Raw genomic sequence first — 18,928 nt, 5'->3', positions numbered from 1 at the left:
ATGTGTGTKTATATATATGTGTGTGTGTGTGTGTGTRTRTATACTTAGGARGTTCCTTTTTACTCACAAGAGGCTCTGCCATGATGATGCGGATCTTGCGTTCAGCCTGGGTAGTGAAGTTCACAAAGAGGCTCTTCAGGACGTATTCCCCTGGCTTGCTGTCCGGGTCGACGCTGATGGGCAGCATGGCTGGAGGCCCCTTCTCTCTCTGTGCGCCGGACACAGGGGGGACGGGCGGTTTGATATATCCGTTACCGACTGGAGAAGCTGGAAGGTGGAAGAGAAACGTTTACTTTGGGGTAATTCAACGTGTCTTGATTTTTTCAGAGGGTCCCAATCTCCTACAACAGCAAAGCAAAGCCACAGACTAGCTGATAAACAAAGCAGCAGCCAATATGTAAATATAACCYCCATGTAACATACACCCCTTCCCATACAACCTCCCCATATACAATCTTTATAATATTATAGTTAATATATAGTTATATTTAAGCTTTACATAACCTAGACTAGAAGAAGAAAACAAAGATAAATCCTTATATAATCAAACTAAGTAAGGGCTACTCTGCAGAGCCCACCTTGGGCTCCTTTCTCATGTTTTAAGACCTGTTGACAGCTAGTGTTCTCAATAACATTCTCATTGTTTATCTCTCTTATAGATAGATCTCTAATTAAGTTATCAAATAAGTAGTTTATTATTTATTGYTATTCAAACAGATCAATCCCTACCTAAGTCAAGAGAATGCTCTTTTTCTGACTAAGGTATGTTCTAAAGGCCTGACTTTATTTATAGACAAGTCAATCAAATCACTGTTACACTGGACTAAATGACCTCCTGAGATCTCTTCCAATCTAAGTTGCTGAGTCCAGTTGGAGGCCTGTGGCCAGTGGTGCCCCCCAGGGGTCAGTACTGGGCCCGGTGCTGTTCAGCCCATTCACCAATGACCTGGACGAGGGCACAGAGKGCACCCTGAGCAAGTCTGCAGATGACACCAAGCTGGGTGGAGTGGCYGACACTCCAGAGGGCTGTGCTGCCATCCAGAGGGACCTGGACAGGCTGCAGAGTTGGGCAGAGAGGAACCTCATGAGGTTCAATAAGGACAAGTGCAGGGTCCTGCACCTGGGCAGGAATAACCCCAGGCACCRGGACAGATTAGGGGTCAACCTAATCTGAAAGCAGCTCCACAGAGAGGGATCTGGGAATCCTGGTTGACATTAAGTTAACCATGAGGCAGCAGTGCCCTCGTGGCCAAGAAGGCCAATGGGATCCTGGCTGCATCAGGAGGAGTGTGCATGTGCATGTAGAACTTCCAGAGAGGGTCCAGCCCTCTCTAGAGCGACAAAGATGATTAAGGGAGTGGAGCATCTATCATAGGAGGAACGACTAAGCRAGCTGGGCCACTTTAGCCTGGAGAAGAGACGGCTGACAGGGGATCTAATCAATATGTAGAAGAACCTGAAGGGAGAGTGCAGGGAGGATGGGGCCAAACTCTTCTCSGTGGAGGCCAGTGACAGGACAAGGGGTCATGGTTACAAATTGAAACACAAGAAGTTACACCTCCATATGAGGAAGAACCTCTTTCCTGTGAGGGAAAATTAAAAAAAAAAAAAAGAATTTGTTGGGTGAAAGGGAACATATTTTTCTTTAAAAAATCAAAGATTAAAGGTCCACTACTTAACTAAAATGCTTTCCTTCATGTAACTATTATTCTGCAGATATAACGCATCCAATTCATATCACCTTGAAAATAACTTTTCTAATTGACAGATACCCCATGACTCTTTAGCACCACCTCTTCCATTTAGGTAGATGTTCTTCGTCCAATGCTTCACTTGATTTTTGAGGGCTAAAATACAATCACTGCAATAGGATCCTTTGCATAAAACCAGCTGTATAGAATACTTTTACATTTATTTTGCACAAAAGTGTTTCTAAAAATACACAATTATTCTGAATAATCTTCTACTTCAAAGTTTTCAGACAAGAGCCCCCGGAGCAGAGCGTCATTACAATTCCTCTCTTGCCATTACCTCGGCACTCCTAAACTTTAAGTGTGACGCTAATGGAATGCAATGGATCAAAGGCAAATTATATGAACTATCAAATCTATTAGGTCATGGAAATTTCTCCGCAAATAGCTTCAGAAAGCAGTCAGACAAAATACATTTGCCATAGACATGGTTTTGATTGGCTCAGAACTACCCACGAAACCCAGTTTGATTGCCAGGTGCTCAATTAGGATAAATGGCTTTCTGTGCGCGGTGAAACCTGTTTTCTTGCGAGTGGGTGTCCTTAGGGCCACAGATSTCCTGTCCTCCCCCTGCTGCTGCCCCAGGCCCCCAGGCCTTGCCCGGGCTCCCTCCAGGGCTCTGCAGCTCCCACATTGCCAGCAGCTCCCTGCCAAGCCAAACAGGCCACCCGCCCAGGCCGCTGCCTTCTCCCACCAGAGCCATCAYGCGAGACTCCCTCTTGGAGGACTCCCTAGCAATCCGATCACCTGCAAACTTGGCATCTCTTCCACGGGCAATTTGAGCTTAAATGTGCTGCTCAAGTCAAAAGTTACTACAGGGCTGGCAGAGAGAGGGAGGGGAAGGATGGGTGCAAGCAAGACGGTGTGTGAAAACATGTACACCTCACAGCCTTAGGAAAATTAAGTTTAAAAACCTAACTCTTTTTTAAACTTAAAATATCTGGGAGCAGCCATTCACACATTCTATCACTGAGACACTCACCCCCATTTCAGAGGCGTCTGAACTCAATTTCTTCCTCTCCCCAAGAGGACACAAATTAAAATCATGATTCCTGCTAGGCAGYCTTTACACAACCATGCTAGCCCAGGCTGATCTTCGTCTCTAAGTGCTCTAAGTTCTCTTCCTTGCTGTAAACCAGGGCTTACATTTTTCTTACAGGGAAGAGATAACCCAAGGCCTGGTGCTCCTTAAGATCACCAGGTTGCTGGTGGTGAAGCCACCAGGTCAAATTAGTGACTCTCAGCATCCTCTGGCCATGCCTCTCTCCAAGCAAGGCAGGGTGCCTCATGCTTCACAACTCGACTTGGGCCTGGAGATCCATTCCGAGTTTGATCCCATGGAGTTTTCCTGCTACAGTCATTCCACTTTCCAGAAAATATGCAACTGTGCATGGAGCCAGAAGTACTGGGCAGCTAAAGACTAACAACTCCACACCTGATGATGTGGACATTCTCTTGAATCGAGCAAGTATTTTCCAGTTTTCATTTTACTGAGAAAAACTGAAGAAATTATCTTTTTCTTCAAAAAAATCTCTTTTCCTTCCAGGCACCTAACTGAAAATCAATTGTTTGCACACTGTATTASAAAGACACAGTTACTTGTGGGATTTTTTAGCATGCCAAAGTTTTTTGTTTTAGTTCTGCTGTGAAATATGGAACTGTACATCCTTTCCCTCACAGGAAGGTCAAAGGATGCCTTGGGAGTTAAGTTTTATCATTGCTATAGCAATTATAGAAATGACTGATATATGACTTTCATTTAGTTCAACTTTTAAAATAATGTTTTATAGTGTTAGCTCCATCTAAGCCTCCTCAGTGTGGAGGTCAACATTGTCACCATTACGCGGATTTGAGGTGACCATGAGCAGATCACAAGCTGCTCTACACAAGTTTAGGTGTCTAATACATCTGTTCAATTCCATTATATCAAGTATTTGCGTAGGCTTGATATCTGCTGTGCAAAAATCTGGCCTAGCAATTATACTGTCACTGACATATATACTGGCGATGCATGAGCKTTAACAGAATATAGTTAATTTTGTTAAAGTTCTACAAAGCTCTTTTTCAAAAAACCTTTTGCCTCTTAAATAAAAAAACTGGACACCTACGAACTCAAAACTTAGGAAATACTAACAATAAAGATGTCCTCTTTATGGTTTTACACTACAATGTAGTCCTTAAAAATCGGTAGTAAAATACGTCCATTTTTGCCATCTCTGCCAGCGAAACACTTCTCCATTAAATAAGAAGTGTAATTGTCAGAATTACCACATAAAGTTTTCATGGTTTCATGCAGAAGGTATGGGGGAAGCAGGGGGTACTCATTTCTAAACATTGATTTCATCGACAAAATAAGTTCTATCTCTGTCCTTTCAAAACAGGAATGTTTTTCTACACCAGGTGGTCTGAGTGGCCACTGACACAGCTACTCCCAACTCTTAACATCCTGTAGGCCCCCATGCAAGCCTTGTCCTAGATGCAAACTCAAGTAGCTCCTTCCCCAGGAGACTGAGGAGGTAACCTTGATGCCTGGAGGCTCTGCAATGGTTGGGAACTTGTGGGGCACTTGTAGAAAGTTCTGTGAATATTGAAAACACCTTCCTAGAAAGATCTGTGCAACAGATTACCTACATAGGATTAACTAGAAGGTGTCTGTAATTCCAACTGAAGGCTACTGATCTTCATCAACCCATTTTCTTGCTATCAAGATACTTTTCCCCTTTTCTATTGCAAGTAGAAAGCAGTAAGTTGTACTTCACATGATACTGTTTTCCTACAGAGAATTTTCATTCAGTTCAGGTTACTGAAGATTTTTGTGACTTTCTGTAATTGAAAACACTTCAAAATAAAGAAATGTGGAAGTAACAATGTAATACCACAAGCTCTTATACCCATATCCATACACTATGGCTCTTACACCCATAGCCATACACTATCACCACAGAGAGGGCACCTGAAATAAAATCACTGATATATTTTTTTCATGTATTCCATGATCCATGATGCCCTGACCCTAGAAACTGCTGCATAAAAGCAGAGCAGTTTTAATACATGCACAATTGTTCGCTAAACTGATGATGGGGAAAAGTACAAAACTAAATTATCACACCGGATCTATGCTACAGTCTGATGACATGTATTTTTTTCAAAATGGAAGATAAACAACATAAAGATCTAACCATTGTGCATGAGCTAAGAGCAGTTATTATTATTATTATTATTATTATCACAAATCTACACAATCCTGAATTCAACTTCAGCAAAACACAGTGAATTTTCAGTATCTTCCACAAGAAAAAGCAGACATTGCATTCTTTGAGTTACTGTGTCAAATGTACAGGTTAGCAACAAAGAACAAACTAGCAACACACACCAAAACATGAATTTCCAGCATGTTCATACCTACCGAGCCCTTTTACAAAGCTGATCACACTGGATTTTCTCCAACATGCTACGGTAATATCCATGAGCCTGTGAATACCCGAAATGTTCCACTTCTTAAGTTAGAAAAGTTAGAATCCTTTTCCAACTAACGCTGAAAACCACACTAGCTCCTTCATAATGCTGCTGCACGCTTCACGACACATTTTTCAGCTTGGAGGCTGCCATTTCTTGTCGTTTGTATTTTGTTTTTTCCCTAAGGGGCAGGTGCTGAAGAGCCGCGATGTGTGAGCCGGAGCAGGCCCCCGGATCGGATCAGAGCAGCCTTTCCACGGCCCAAGGGGTAATTTTTAGCTCCAGCATATGATGCTGGTGACCACTCGCCGAGTGGCTGCACGTCTATATTTATCCGCCAGTACATGCTATGCTGACAGATACGTGAAACTACTTGAGGCACTCGGGGAGCAGGCGATGGGATAAAGGAGCTCCCCATAAACAAACCGTGCGTATCAAGCATGCGTTTTATCCTCTAATTCCAGCTGAGGGCAATTAGCACGGAAAGGCAAAGCCCAGAGACAACGCAGGGCGGGTGATAAAACCTTTGCTTTGTAACTAAGGCCTTCTGGCTGCAAGCACGTAAGTTTAAATTGCTTGAGATAAAACCAACGCAGTATCTATTCTTTACCCCTGCCAAGCACCAGCGAGAAACCACATATCCTTAAGGGTAATTATGCAGTGGCTGAAATAACTCCTCAGGAAGCGTGTCTGGCTTTAAAACTGCAATTATAGTATTAAAAATAAAATACTCTATAAACCAAATTGTTAAAGATTTAATTTATATAACACACGGTTTTAAGTCTAGAAAAGGGCTATTTTGCCCTCCGAAGGAGACCCTTCCTGGGTTAGCTTCAGTTTGATGTATAAAGAGAATAATATGAAAAGGGAAACTTTTGCTGAAAGACAAACTGAGAATCCAGCGGTCATGCTTCATCTTAGTGACAGAAGTTATAGGAATCCCAAGAGAAATGGCCTATTGCAACATAAAAGTAAGACTCAGTAGCATTATTTTAATGTAAACGTTATTTTCACCATTTATTTGCTTTTTTCAACAGAAGAAATCACATAAAGTTCACCAATAAAATATCAATGACTTAAAATGTATATGATAGGAAATAAATTTAAGGCACGGGTCTCCACACCAAGCAATTGATAGTACTGATAACTAATCTTTTGTTGTCTCTGATCCTCTTTCTGGGAGACAAAAGAATAAAAGACCAGCATAAATTCTATGCACAGACAAGCCTCAATTCCAGACCACTTTGCAAATAAAGGTGGGAGTCCTGGTGCTACAGATGCTGGCCTTACTCTTCTCAAGGAAAACAATTTTGTGCAACACGAATATTAGCCTACCTGTTGCGCTTGGCGTTTGCTTTCCCTGTTTTTATTAAAATAGAGCAAGTCCTGCAGCTGTGGGTTCAGCTAAACGCAGCACCAAAGTTTCAGAGTTACCACGCTGTGTCTGGGATCCATGGATGCAAAAGGTAATCCCAGATCTCTGCATCCCCAGGAGAATCCACGCCAGCCTCCCTGCAGTTGGAAGGGCGGATGGTTTCCAGCACAGAGAAGGAAGTTGTCTGCAATGCTAGTGCTTTTGGCAGATCACACAGCAGTTTCTGTAAGGACCTCAGAAGTTGTTACTGGCCACACTATCAGCTTTTTTACCTTTGTTTTAATAACTACTTCAAATGATGGTTTGTTAAGTATGACAGTGGGGAGGTCTAAAGGAGAGTGTATTTCTACCCTAGTTTATCAGCTCCTCAGATAGCTAAGGCCTTTCTTGAGGATAATTCTCTTTTCTGACAATGATAGATGGAGTTTACCATGAACCCATTTCTGGATTAGCAATGGGAATCACTTTCAATTTTCGGTACATTGCCTTTTACTTTATTTTAGCTCCTATTTTGGATCCATATCGAATCAAACTTGCTTTGGACCAGAATTAAAATCACATCYGAAGTTAAACTCCTAACCCATTATAACTATCTTCATCCTTATCTCACACAGCACGTAGAACAAAGGACAGGACAGAAGCTGTTCCTAATTCTCTCTGACCTATTTCTTTCTTATTATTCCCATTTCCCCACCTATAAAATAGGGACTAATATTATTCTTCGCTAAGAATTCACTTCTCTCTATTCAGTTCTCATTCCCTTTAAAATAAGAGAACAGAAATAATCTTCTGATCTTGTCTTCCTGCTTGGGCAAAACATTATGGGACTGCAGATTTCCTTTAAAATTTTCTATTTGATATTCCTCCCTTGCCCAGCTTTGAACCTCCTTTTATTTCAGCTTTGTGCTGAAATAAAGTACAGTTGTACGAGGGTACTACCCTTACTACCCTACCCTTACGAGGGTAAAGTACGAGGGTAAGTACAGTGTCTTATCAAAACAGAATTATGGATGGTTTATCTCATTTACAGGTGAGGGAATTGAATCCAAATAAGGGATTCTTGAGGCAGAGTCACGTTGCTCGGCCACTCACATAGAAAGCCTGCAATGTGCAACAGAGATAAAGAGAAACAATTCCAGGCCAGGGAAATAGAAAAAAAAAGCACTGGACACGGCATGTGGATTACCATGCCATAGAAATTACTGTTTCACCTAGAATAGGAAATGGAAGAGGCAGAGAGGTCAACGGGGAAAAGTGGAAAAGAACGTAACATTTTGGAGTAAAATGATTGACTTTGAAAGCAGGCCTGGAAGGAGATCTCAAACTGGTCATTAGTGCCGGAGGTGCAAGGAAGAAAAGGGTGAAAGTCACAAATTTCAGTTAATTTACTTTTCAAATATTCCATTGTATCTTTAAGTAGACAAAGATGTGCTTCAGGAAAGTTACCCCTGGAAAAGTTATGATGTGAGGTGGGAAGAAGGAAGGAAGGACGGAAGGACGGAAGGACGGAAGGACGGAAGGAAGGAAGGAAGGAAGGAAGGAAGGAAGGAAGGAAGGAGAGTGATAAAAGCATTCCAGGACTTGGCCAGAGATGTAACTGAGATAAGACCAACACTTATGAAATGATCTCTGTCCAAAGACTTTGTGTAAAAACGCTGTCCCCAGGTTTAGGCATATCTATTGCACTCTTACTAGAATATTTGTTAAACTACRGAAAACAGTTCCAATACTCTCTAGTTTTGCTTGAAAAAATCTTCTCCAAAGTTACTATTCCTGCTACCTCCACAGCAGAGTGTAAATCCCATGCAAACCCTAGCAATGGCAAAATTAGAAAACAGGAAACATATTAACTAGTTTTAATACTAAGAACTGGTAGAGCTGTTGACAAAACGTAAGCTTTGGCCAACCTACCTACTCCATGCACCAAAAAGCAGGTACGATCGTGTGTGTACAAACGCATGCCATTTTTCACTTTATATTCAGTATCTTGCAGGGATGTCATAAAACCAAAGGCCTAAAGCAGACCCTATGATACTCCTAATTAGACTGAGGGTTTGTGGACATGAGGAAAACTGCTGCTAAACCCATGGCAGCCATCCCCGGATCCTGGAAGGCAAACTGATGTGCAGAGTGAAGCCTCAGAACAAGCCCCACATGTGGTCATTTCTGAACAACGGAACCCAGTCGTCTCCATGATGAAGCAGAGAGACAATGCAGCCTGCACAAGAACAAGTGCCTCATCACATATTAGGCCTGCAGGATGCTACAGTATCACTTGAAGGGGGGGCTCTTCTCTAAGGGTCATTTCCACAAAGAGCTCAAATTCTCATTCCTTAGAGGGGCCTGTGGAGCAGCTCTCTGCTGATACGAATGTGGAGCTRCTGTGGAGCTGCTGGAGAGTCCAGCGCAGGGCTACCAGGATGATCAGGGGCCTGGAACATCTGCCCTGTGAGCAAAGGCTGAGRGAGCTGGGCCTGTTCAGCCTGGAGAAGAGGAGGCTGAGGGGGGACCTGATCAGCGTGTATAAATACCTCAAGGGAGGCAGTGAGGAGGAGGGGGCGGCCTCTTTTCAGTGGCGGCCAGCGACAGGACTAGAGGAAACGGCCACAAGCTGAGGCACCAAAAGTTCCCCAGGAACTTGAGAAAACACTTCTTGACAGTGAGGGTGACAAAGCACTGGCACAGGCTGCCCAGAGAGCTTGTGGAGTCTCCTTCTTTGGAGATCTTTAAAACCCGCTTGGATGCAGCCCTGTGCCCCGTGCTCTAGGTGACCCTGCGTGAGCAGGGGGGTTGGACTAGACGACCTCTGAGGTCCCTTCCAACCTTCAGCATTCTGTGATTCTATGATTCTATGAATGTCACTGAGCAAATAACCAACTTGAGGTGGGTGTCTTTGCTCAGGCTCAAGGAAACCTAAGGACTGTCCCCACACACTGTGACCAGTCCCGTCTGAGACGGACACGTATGGGTAAAGTGCACGTTGGCTTTGGCGCTAACGTGCTTCCAAGATGGAGTTCAGCTGGGGAAAATTGGAAAGGCTTAAACTACAGCTTTGGATTTGTCAGCCACTAGCAAATGCCTGGCTCTCATGTCCCAGCCACTGGCAGGAAACTGTTATGCTTTGTAATTCTATTTACTCATGGCTCATGTCACATCCCGGCACCGCTTACTCCTCTAGATTTTCATTTTTTTTATTTATGAAACACATGTAAACATATAAATATATGTTTATATACAKGCAAACATGTAAATGTACAAAAAACAATACATGTTGAAGATATGAGGGAATCTAAGCATATATCCCAGATATATATTCTTCTTTTGTTTGTAAACATTACTTGCTACCTGCTTGCTGATTAGAATACAACTTATGGTAAGATTAAAGAATGCAAAAATTAAATTATTTGGAAAATCTTCTGTACCCTCCCCAAACGGATTTCAATTGTCATGTGAATGTTCTGTTTGAATTGCCATATTTATTTATATTTACTAGTATAACACRGCATATACAATATATGACAAGTACATGATACATATTTGGGCACGATGTTTCACTAAAGAAAATATGCTGTCTCTCACGGGATCTGAATTAAATGTAAATACTTATCAGCTGCTACTCACTTCTGTGTTCTATAATGATAAGTTGTCTCTTTGAAGGTTGACCTTAGATTAACAATTTGTTTTGAGTATCTTGATATCTTCTCCATGCCACTTCAAATGCTTTGTTACCTGCCAGTTATTCTAAAAGTAAAAAGATTTTAAAAATAAGGGGCAAAAATTATGCATTCTGTATTTGGATGAATAAATTAACTGTTTCTTAAACAACTAATTGGAAAAAAAATATATATATATATTTCTGAAAACATGCTAGAGTTTATTTGGGTTCAAATATCTCTTAAAAGCATTTTATTTTAAAATAAAAATGTTTATATGCTTTTGTATTTCTTTATGTACTGGAGGAAAAAACAGTGTGATTTTTGGTTTTGCTGAATTAGAAATAGCTTCCTATAAGGTTCTTGGATATATTTTGTTGGATTTAYTTTCTTTTTCAGAGAAGAGGAGATGAAGATATTCCCGGCATTTTGTGGTTGATGGGTGTTAGCAGAAGAATTATTTTAGGGAACTTGGAAAAGCGCCGAGGAAGCTCGAGGTTAGAARCATCCAAAAGGGAAGGAGCAGTTGCTGCCAAAAGTGGGACCCACAAACAGGGAGGATGTGACCTGCACCTTCCTTCTCGACACATTTTCTTCTGGGAAGATTATACTTTTCCTTTTCTCCTTAAATGTTCTCCTTAAATGTTATATAGTAAAAATGGTGAGACTCTGGATCAGGTGGATTAAAAAAGATAAACCTCTGATTTTTTTCTYATAGAAAGACACTAGATGCTTTCATCCTTGTCATATTCCAGTTTAAACAGCTATGTTATATATCAGAAACAGAATATGAATTTTATTGTCCATTAGTCCCCACTTTCTGATAAAAACCATTGAATAATATTACTCCATGCTGCTARAAACTCAGGTATTCCTCTTGAATGCAAATGGCCTGTTGGCGGTGGATGATGCAGCTCCTGTACTGTGCACAGAGACATAGGAAGCCCAAATGCTTTGTAAAGCACCTACCCAAACATAAGCAACAGATTCTGCTCCCAAAATGTGCTCCCAACAATTGTGCTGCCAAGATTAAGCAGATGATAGCTCMTGGCCCTCAGTCTCACTGATGGAGCAGGGTGTGAGTTGTGTGAGCTGATGATTGCTGAAGTTCAGTGCATATTTCATGCCTTGTTGAATACAGTGCCATCTCTAAATACTTTACAGTTTCAAAATGTAGTTCTACATTAAAGATACATCTTAAAAACTGTAGTTACGTTTTGACCCCATCTTCTGATGTGCCTAATCTACTCTACAGTTGCCTTTGAAGGACAGGTTCAAATTTAGCCACCTACAAATTAAACATCTGATTCAATCTAGTCATCTAGGCTCCCTGCAGAGCCAAGGAAGAGAGACTCACRTTTCCAGGCCATCATCATATCCTCCTTACATTCTTAGTTTAAGATAGAATAAATCGCTTTGTTGAGGTGCCCATCACGTGCCATGATTACTGAGGGAAAACTGCTAGTGAAGATACCCACTGAACGGTGTAGGGATGACTCTCTCCTAGCCTGTAAACTCCTAARAGCATCTGGTGAAGGCCGAGCTGCATTTCAGGTGCTGCTGGCCGGGACTCACAGCCCTGATTGYGGGGTGGAAAAGGGCCCAGCTCCAGGCCTGAACCAAGCCTCCAGCTGGCTCTGTCTGCTGGCAAGCTAAAGCATCACAGACCAAGAAGACTTACAAAATTATAGGAAGCTTTCTGTTATGAAGCCACAGAAAAGCCTTCTGTGAATAAAAAAGTTATTACCAAAAACATTATTAAATTGCTTTTTAGGATTTCCCCTGCTCATATGCATGTGACTAAATGAGTGAAGACAGCAGGTTTCATTGGAAACAAACTGGGATGGTATTTCCAACTGCTCTTCTCATGCTCAGGCCCAGTGACTTTGTGGTGCCAGAGGGCAGAGGGTGGCATTCCTGGCCCTCAGTCAGAAACCTGCAAGTACCACATTTCACAGAGCCACAGAATGGTTGAGGTCAGAAGGGACCTCTCACACTGACCTAGTCATCTCAGCCTCTCCTTCAGTGAAAGGAGAGGGTCAAGCCTTTCTAGAGRTGAACCATGCATGGGTTGGTTATGAAAATAAGGAAAGGACCATAAGATTAACATGGGTAGAAGAAGGCTTTCCACTCCTGGGAAGCACAGATTCTGAAAAACACCCTGACCTCAGCATAACTGCTGTGTTGAATACAGACTGCTGTTATCTACTGCCTCAAGTCCAGCGCCTCTCCAGCCACTGCTGGGTGCCCTGTCCTGGTCTGGTGCCTGCAACTTGAGAAGGATGAATGAGCAAGAGAGGACTCATCAACAACAACTCTAATTAGACTGGAAAAGTTCCCACAAATCTTACTTTAGTTTAGCCAATTTTTGGAAATTTTAAGGGTCATCCACTTTTAAGGGTTGTGAAACAGACATTTACATTAAGCTACTCATCCTACAAYGCCTACAATCCAACAGTCAACATCAGCAATCAGGCACTTCCAAGGGGTGATTCATTGCCTCCAAGTAAAAACATCTTCAACAGTTCACCTGAACTGTACCCTAAAAATCGTATCTCTCACCACTAACTATAAGAAAAGCTTAGTCTGTCTCTGACATAATATGAACAATGAAGATGTCTGCAACTTAGGTGAAATTACTTCTGTGCCTGCTAAGCACTAATAGGAGAAACGGCAATTTGCCATTAGGCAGCTCTCCCTTTGGTCACATTCAATGGGTGGAATTTTAAACTAGACAAACACAGTGAAGAAATCAAACACCAGGAGCAGGATACTGACCACTGGAAGGCTGCTAAGGCCTTCGCTGATTCCGCCTTTAGTGGAATCTTTAAATTAAGATTTTTTTGAAGATATGCATTAGCTCAAACGGCAATTAATTCAGAGAAGCCATAAAGGCCACTGTATGAGGAGGACAGATTGCATGAGACAATGTTTCTTCTGGTTATATAATTTCTGACTCGTTGAATACATTAATAGAAAACATCCTGCTGAGAAGCATCTTTCATTGGTAAAAGGATGATAYAGATATCCTAAAAAGGATTTTTCTATCTTTCATCTTTATAATATCAAGAAACCAAAGTYTGAATTCCTGTCAATATTTGACTTCTATTCATGTTGCTAGGTACACATATAACCTCTGTGATAACAGTATCTTTGCTATTATCATTTTATACCATGATAATTTGCTTTTCAAACATATTTTGCCAAAACAGAGGCTGTTTTAAGAAAATTTAGTATTCATTTGGGAATATAAAAATGGAGGTAATTTATTGGGTTGATTCAATTTTCAGGGAATATTTTCATGAGAAAAAGTCAAAATAGAAAGTCCATTGTGAGAATAATTCATAAATATACCTTATAACTAAAACTGATAATCATACAAAATAGTGGTTTTACTTAAGAGAGAGCTGGTTCTCCCAAGGCTCTGTGACACATGCCAAAAAACTGTATTCCGCGATTTAAGTGGATTTCTGGGAAACACAGATAAATTGTTTCCCAGATAAACGGCTGAAATGCTATGTTCACATGCCCTTCAATCYGGACTCTTCTGAGAATCTGGAAAAGGTTAAACCCGTATCTTTGGCTATAAAGTGTGCAGCAGATCACCTACAAATGCCTGGTCTTCTGTCAGAGAACACAGATTAATCAATGTAAAGATTCAAGGGCTCTTTGTTTTGGTCTAGTCACACAGTATAAAGTTCAGTTTCACAYTGGAATGCCTAAGAAAAGTTGTGTGAATGCTGGGAGCATTCTAGGATGAGGTTTTCCTAGGTTTTCTTCACTTTTGGAGCCTTAAAAAGTTCGCCATACCCAAGAAGCTCTCCTGCCTCTGTCCTGAAGGGTACTTCATAACACAAAGTAGAGGCTCTAAGGGCACAGAGGAGTTCAGAAGGCAAATATACATTTTTATATTAAGCAAAAAGGYAAGAATCATTCTGTAAATGGTAACTGATTCTCCCTATAAGAAAAAAATAAGAACAGGACTGTCATACTGACTTCAAAACGCCTAAATGGTAAATACGTACAGAATCAAAATTATATTCCAAAGAAAACAGGGGAGATAGTGTTTGGCAACGCTATTTCATAAACAATAGTCTTACCATAAATTCCAGTAGTTGCAAACAGCAGATGTTGTTATGGGACATCACTTCGCATCAAGCACAATGACAAACTCTATTTGCAGAATGGGTTATTATTCCCGGATCCATGTGATCCGTACTCTGTGGTAACCCCGTGATAAGGAACTGCTTTGTTAGGGGGGCACTAAGAAAGCATGTGCCAAGTTACATGAAGCTTGAGCTTCAAGTACCTGAAATGCGTAAGGCTGATGATAAATGAAGAGTTTAAACACTGARTAAGATCTAAGCAATGAGATACCACTTCTTTACTTACATCAAGTCAGTTCAAAACATGGGTGCTCGGGTGCACCTAGAACAGAAGTCAAAAAAAATGACCTGAATGACCCAGTTTGCTTGTGAGTCAGGACACGGCAGCTCAGACAGGATCCAGAACAACCAGACCGCTGGTTTCATCACTGCCTGGAATCACATCCCTACAAAGATCTCTTATTCTTAGACCACTTCAGATGTGCAGGGCAAAGCAGAAGAGCAATCCCTTCCTTTTGTCATGTAGCTGCTATTTATGTGATAGTTTAATGACTAGATAATTTACCCCCAAAGTCATAGCTTTGGATTAAATGCTTTATGCAACTTCAGAATTCCCATCTCCCTCTTCTAAGTGACCATTTCTCAGACAGAAGGATTTCTGTTGACCTGCTTGTTGAAGGTGACTCAAATAGATAAATTATACATGAAATGCAAACAGATTATACATGAAATGCAAACAGAAGTATGGGTTTTGCTCAGTAGTTGTCCCTCATTTAATCATATATCATATATTAAATACTAAAATATAACCTTTAAAAATTTCAGATTAAATGGAAGTATGTCAGCCAGGGATTTAAGTCAATGTCTACACTATTAAATTACCTCTCCTTCTTGTTAGTGCATTTTAGCTGTGCTCCAAGAATACCTCCTGGAGTAGATCCTTCAGCTTCTCCCTGTTTTCTGCCTAGGTCTAAACCATGTTTAATCATTTGGGTCTACCAAAACTGAAGCAATTCAGGACATGCAGAGGATTTGTAACCTCYTTTCCCTACTGAACACTAAAATTAGAAAGCAGGGTGCCGGCAGAGGTTACACATCTCCAAAGCTCTCCATGAACTGAGAGGGACTTCTGGTGTCAAGATTTTTGACCACAGAAATCACATTACACCTAAAGGGTCTTTAGGTACCTTGGAGACTTATACACCTTCATCCTSTGCTAAACTACATCCTGTAGTTTATGCTCCTACAAAGCAGAGCAACAGGGCAGGGCAAGAATCAGCCTCCAAAGATGACAATTTTTCTGGACACCCCTATCATCCCAGCAAAAGGTCTCTATATAGGTACAGTGTATCCCTGCAATATTAAAATCCATAAAGTAACATATATGCAATATGCAAGAGCATATAGGAATTATTAAATGCTAATAAACAGACATTATGTTTTGTATTTGCAAATATCAAATCAATCAGTATCAGGCTGCTAATATAAAACATACCAGCATTTCACATGCAATTAAAAGCTGTCAGAATGATGACCAGTAAAACAAATGTTCACTTACACTGATGTTTTATTCTRCTTCATCCTAACCAACAATGAATGCTGGATTTGTAACTGTAACAGTTGTCACATTTCATTTTCTTACTTAACATTTTTCAAAGAAATGACAGAAAATGTAAAAGGGTTACATTTAGAGATGCTATTATAAAACCACTAGACGTGCTCTTTCACATATACTAGGCTCTCAAACACAACCACAGAGAAGAGGGATGATTTTTCTTGCAGCTGTACCCAGACTAATTGGTCTCTGCTCTCAGTTTAGGTGGAGAAAGGTGAAAACCATGAGCCTGGGTGCTTGAGCACATCTCCACTTCTTGAACGGCCCCCTTAGGTCCTCACTAGACATAAGTTATTCTGAATTATTTAATACTTATTTATATTTTGCCTTTACCAACAGGAAGAACATGGACCAACCAAATGAGTTATTCTTTCTAACTGTCTAACTCCACAGCCACTGCAAGATGATTCTTGAAATAATTTGAAGTATGTCTTTAAAGATAAAGCTGGATAAAACTACTCTTTCTGAGCAAATGCTGAAAATCTACAGGATTATCTTGTTTATAGTATTTCAGAAAAGATAATGTTCTGGTAGTGAGTGATCAGTGAAATTGCAAACATTAGGCATAGGGCTCCATGAAAAACTTACAATTTCATTGCATTTCTTTCTTAAAAAATCTTTACTTTATATTTTGATTTCTTTTTTTTTTCTGGGAAAAAAGAAAGCAAAGGTCATTTCCTTTTTATGAAAAAGCATGCTCTGAAACTTTATGTGGAATACCCTAAAGCAGTAATTTGTTTAAAATACAGGTAGACAGGTTTTTGAAAAGCTCAGATCTACTCAACCCTTCTCTACTCAACTACAAATCAGCTCAACTCTACTTCCCTGATGTCAGTAATTAAACTCGCACTTGACTTTAATRAGAACAGCCTTGGTCAATGCTCAGCTTTCTGAAAGTGCTTATATATTATATACATTTTTTAATGAGAATTTCATCTAACTGTGGTTGCTTTTGCACAGTTTATAAAACACTGAAGCTAAAATCTGAATCCATAATGCATATGATGTTTAATACTAAGTATATAATTTCAAAGAAGTTTTAGAAGAATTTATAAATAGTTAAAGTTCAGTAGGTAAATGTTGAGGATATGTCCTAGCTAATGAAGACAATTTGACTAATATTATACATATCTTTGCACTTAATTCAGAAAAATGCTCGATTAAAATCAGTGGCAATAACTTTGTGGAAACCACTTTATTCCTTTGCAGCAATAGATTTTTTTTGTAATAAGAAAATGATTATATAATGGAATAATAGACTTTGTGGGGATCTAGAAATAATAGCATTAAAATTATGCAGAAAGTCATTCTAAGTACCTATTAACATCATCATCAGTACCTATTAACATCATCATCATAAGTACCTATTAACATCATCAACAGAAATTCAAAAAAGGCTCTAACTTGCCAGGACTGTGAGGCTTCCATTTTACTTCCTAAAGGACTAGTGGTTGTGCTCAAACACAGGAAAAATACACGGTTTTTCAGAACTGCCTTTCTCAGCAGCTCTGCAATTCTGACTGACAGACATACAGATTTCCCACTTTGTGTGAAATACAGCTGGCAATCTGCCTAGAGCACGTTGTACAAGTGCATGGAGGCTTTTTCCCTGCAGAGTCCCAGAAGAGAGACAAATCTCCCGCACCAACCTGATGCTTCTCCTGCCAGTGAAGAGCTGGCCCTCTCAGGGCAGGTGAAAACGTAGCCACTCTTGTGTTTCACGTTTCAAAACTCTAGCCTCAAGAGACATTTACACAGACTAACAGATTTCCATTACATGCCCCTTTTTCCCATATTCACCACATTTAACCTTTCATTTCATTTGATCACTGTCCTTCCTTTCCCTTTTCCTTGCTTCGACTCACGTATTCTAATTYAGGAATTATCACAAATATCATTAAGATGCTATATACCTCTTTCCAACCATGTGAAGAGGAAATCTAATAAAATAAAGCCTAGTGTCCATCCTTATATTGCCAACTGCTCAACTCATTCTAATTTGATAACTAACCTTTAGTAAGGAGATTTATTCCCAATGCCTTATGTCAGTTTTTAACACATTCCTCGTAGAACAACTGTGCTAGAAAGTATATTGAAAGACACTCAAATATTCACTAATATCCAAATACTAATATCCAAATACGTGGTTTGCTTTCTTCATTCACTAGCCTTAGTATTTACCCAGATCTCTCTCTTTGTCTGTCCTAGGACACAGACTAACTTTATTATTAGCTTATGACCTATCTCCCACAGTAGAGATTGAATGTGTGCATTGGAAAGTTATCTGCTCCTGTACTAGAAATAATGAATAGAAAAACAAGCTGGTAAGAGCACTGCTTTGTATATCTGTGTGCTTTCCTACATATCTCTCTGGAATCGGGCTCTCACAGATGAAAATGATAAGCAAGGTAATATAATGTGCATGTGATGAATGTAATGTCAAACTGACCAATTGTCCAGTTATCTTAATGGTTCATCCAAATCACTTGCCACTCTCCTCACCTGAAAAAAAATTACACCTGAAAAAAAAAAAAACATTTTCTGTCACCTAACTAAGTGCTACAGCAAAGCTTCTTCCCAAATTATAATATTTAACAYTTCCTGTCATCCCATCTAGGTGTTAAAGCCAGACGCGACACATGCTTTGATAGGAGAAATTTGCTGAAAGCAGCAGCAGGGCAAAAGCGAGGGCTCCAGCACTGGAGGTGGCCCTTGGGAGGGGATTTTCTGCCTCTCTCCTTCCCATCTCCCAAGCTGTGCTCCCTCACACCATTCCCAAGCTGTACTCCCTCACACCATTCCCAAGCTGTACTCCCCTCACACCATTCCCAAGCTGTACTCCCTCACAGCATTTCCAAGCTGTACTCCCCTCACACCATTCCCAAGCTGTACTCCTCTCACACCATTCCCAAGCTGTACTCTCCACACCATTCCCAAGCTGTGCTCCCTCACATCATTCCCAAGCTGTACTC

General features: G+C 40.6%; 1 protein-coding gene across 1 annotated transcript in view; it reads right to left on the bottom strand.

Annotated features, from left to right (window-relative positions):
- Window positions 1-18,928, bottom strand: part of FRY (FRY microtubule binding protein) — a 193,951-nt gene that overhangs the window by 126,488 nt on the left and 48,535 nt on the right. Inside the window, exon 2 of the mRNA XM_026049852.1 lies at window positions 68-267. Within this exon, the coding sequence (XP_025905637.1) occupies window positions 68-187 (120 nt within the window). The 5' untranslated portion in view covers window positions 188-267. The remainder of the gene's footprint in view (window positions 1-67; window positions 268-18,928) is intronic.

Source organism: Nothoprocta perdicaria, unplaced genomic scaffold, assembly GCF_003342845.1.
Source record: "Nothoprocta perdicaria isolate Ctin4 unplaced genomic scaffold, notPer1 scaffold_62, whole genome shotgun sequence".
Taxonomy (NCBI): Eukaryota; Metazoa; Chordata; class Aves; order Tinamiformes; family Tinamidae; genus Nothoprocta; species Nothoprocta perdicaria.
The sequence above is the reverse complement of the archived record's forward strand: the minus strand, read 5'-3'. Positions and strand labels throughout refer to the sequence as shown.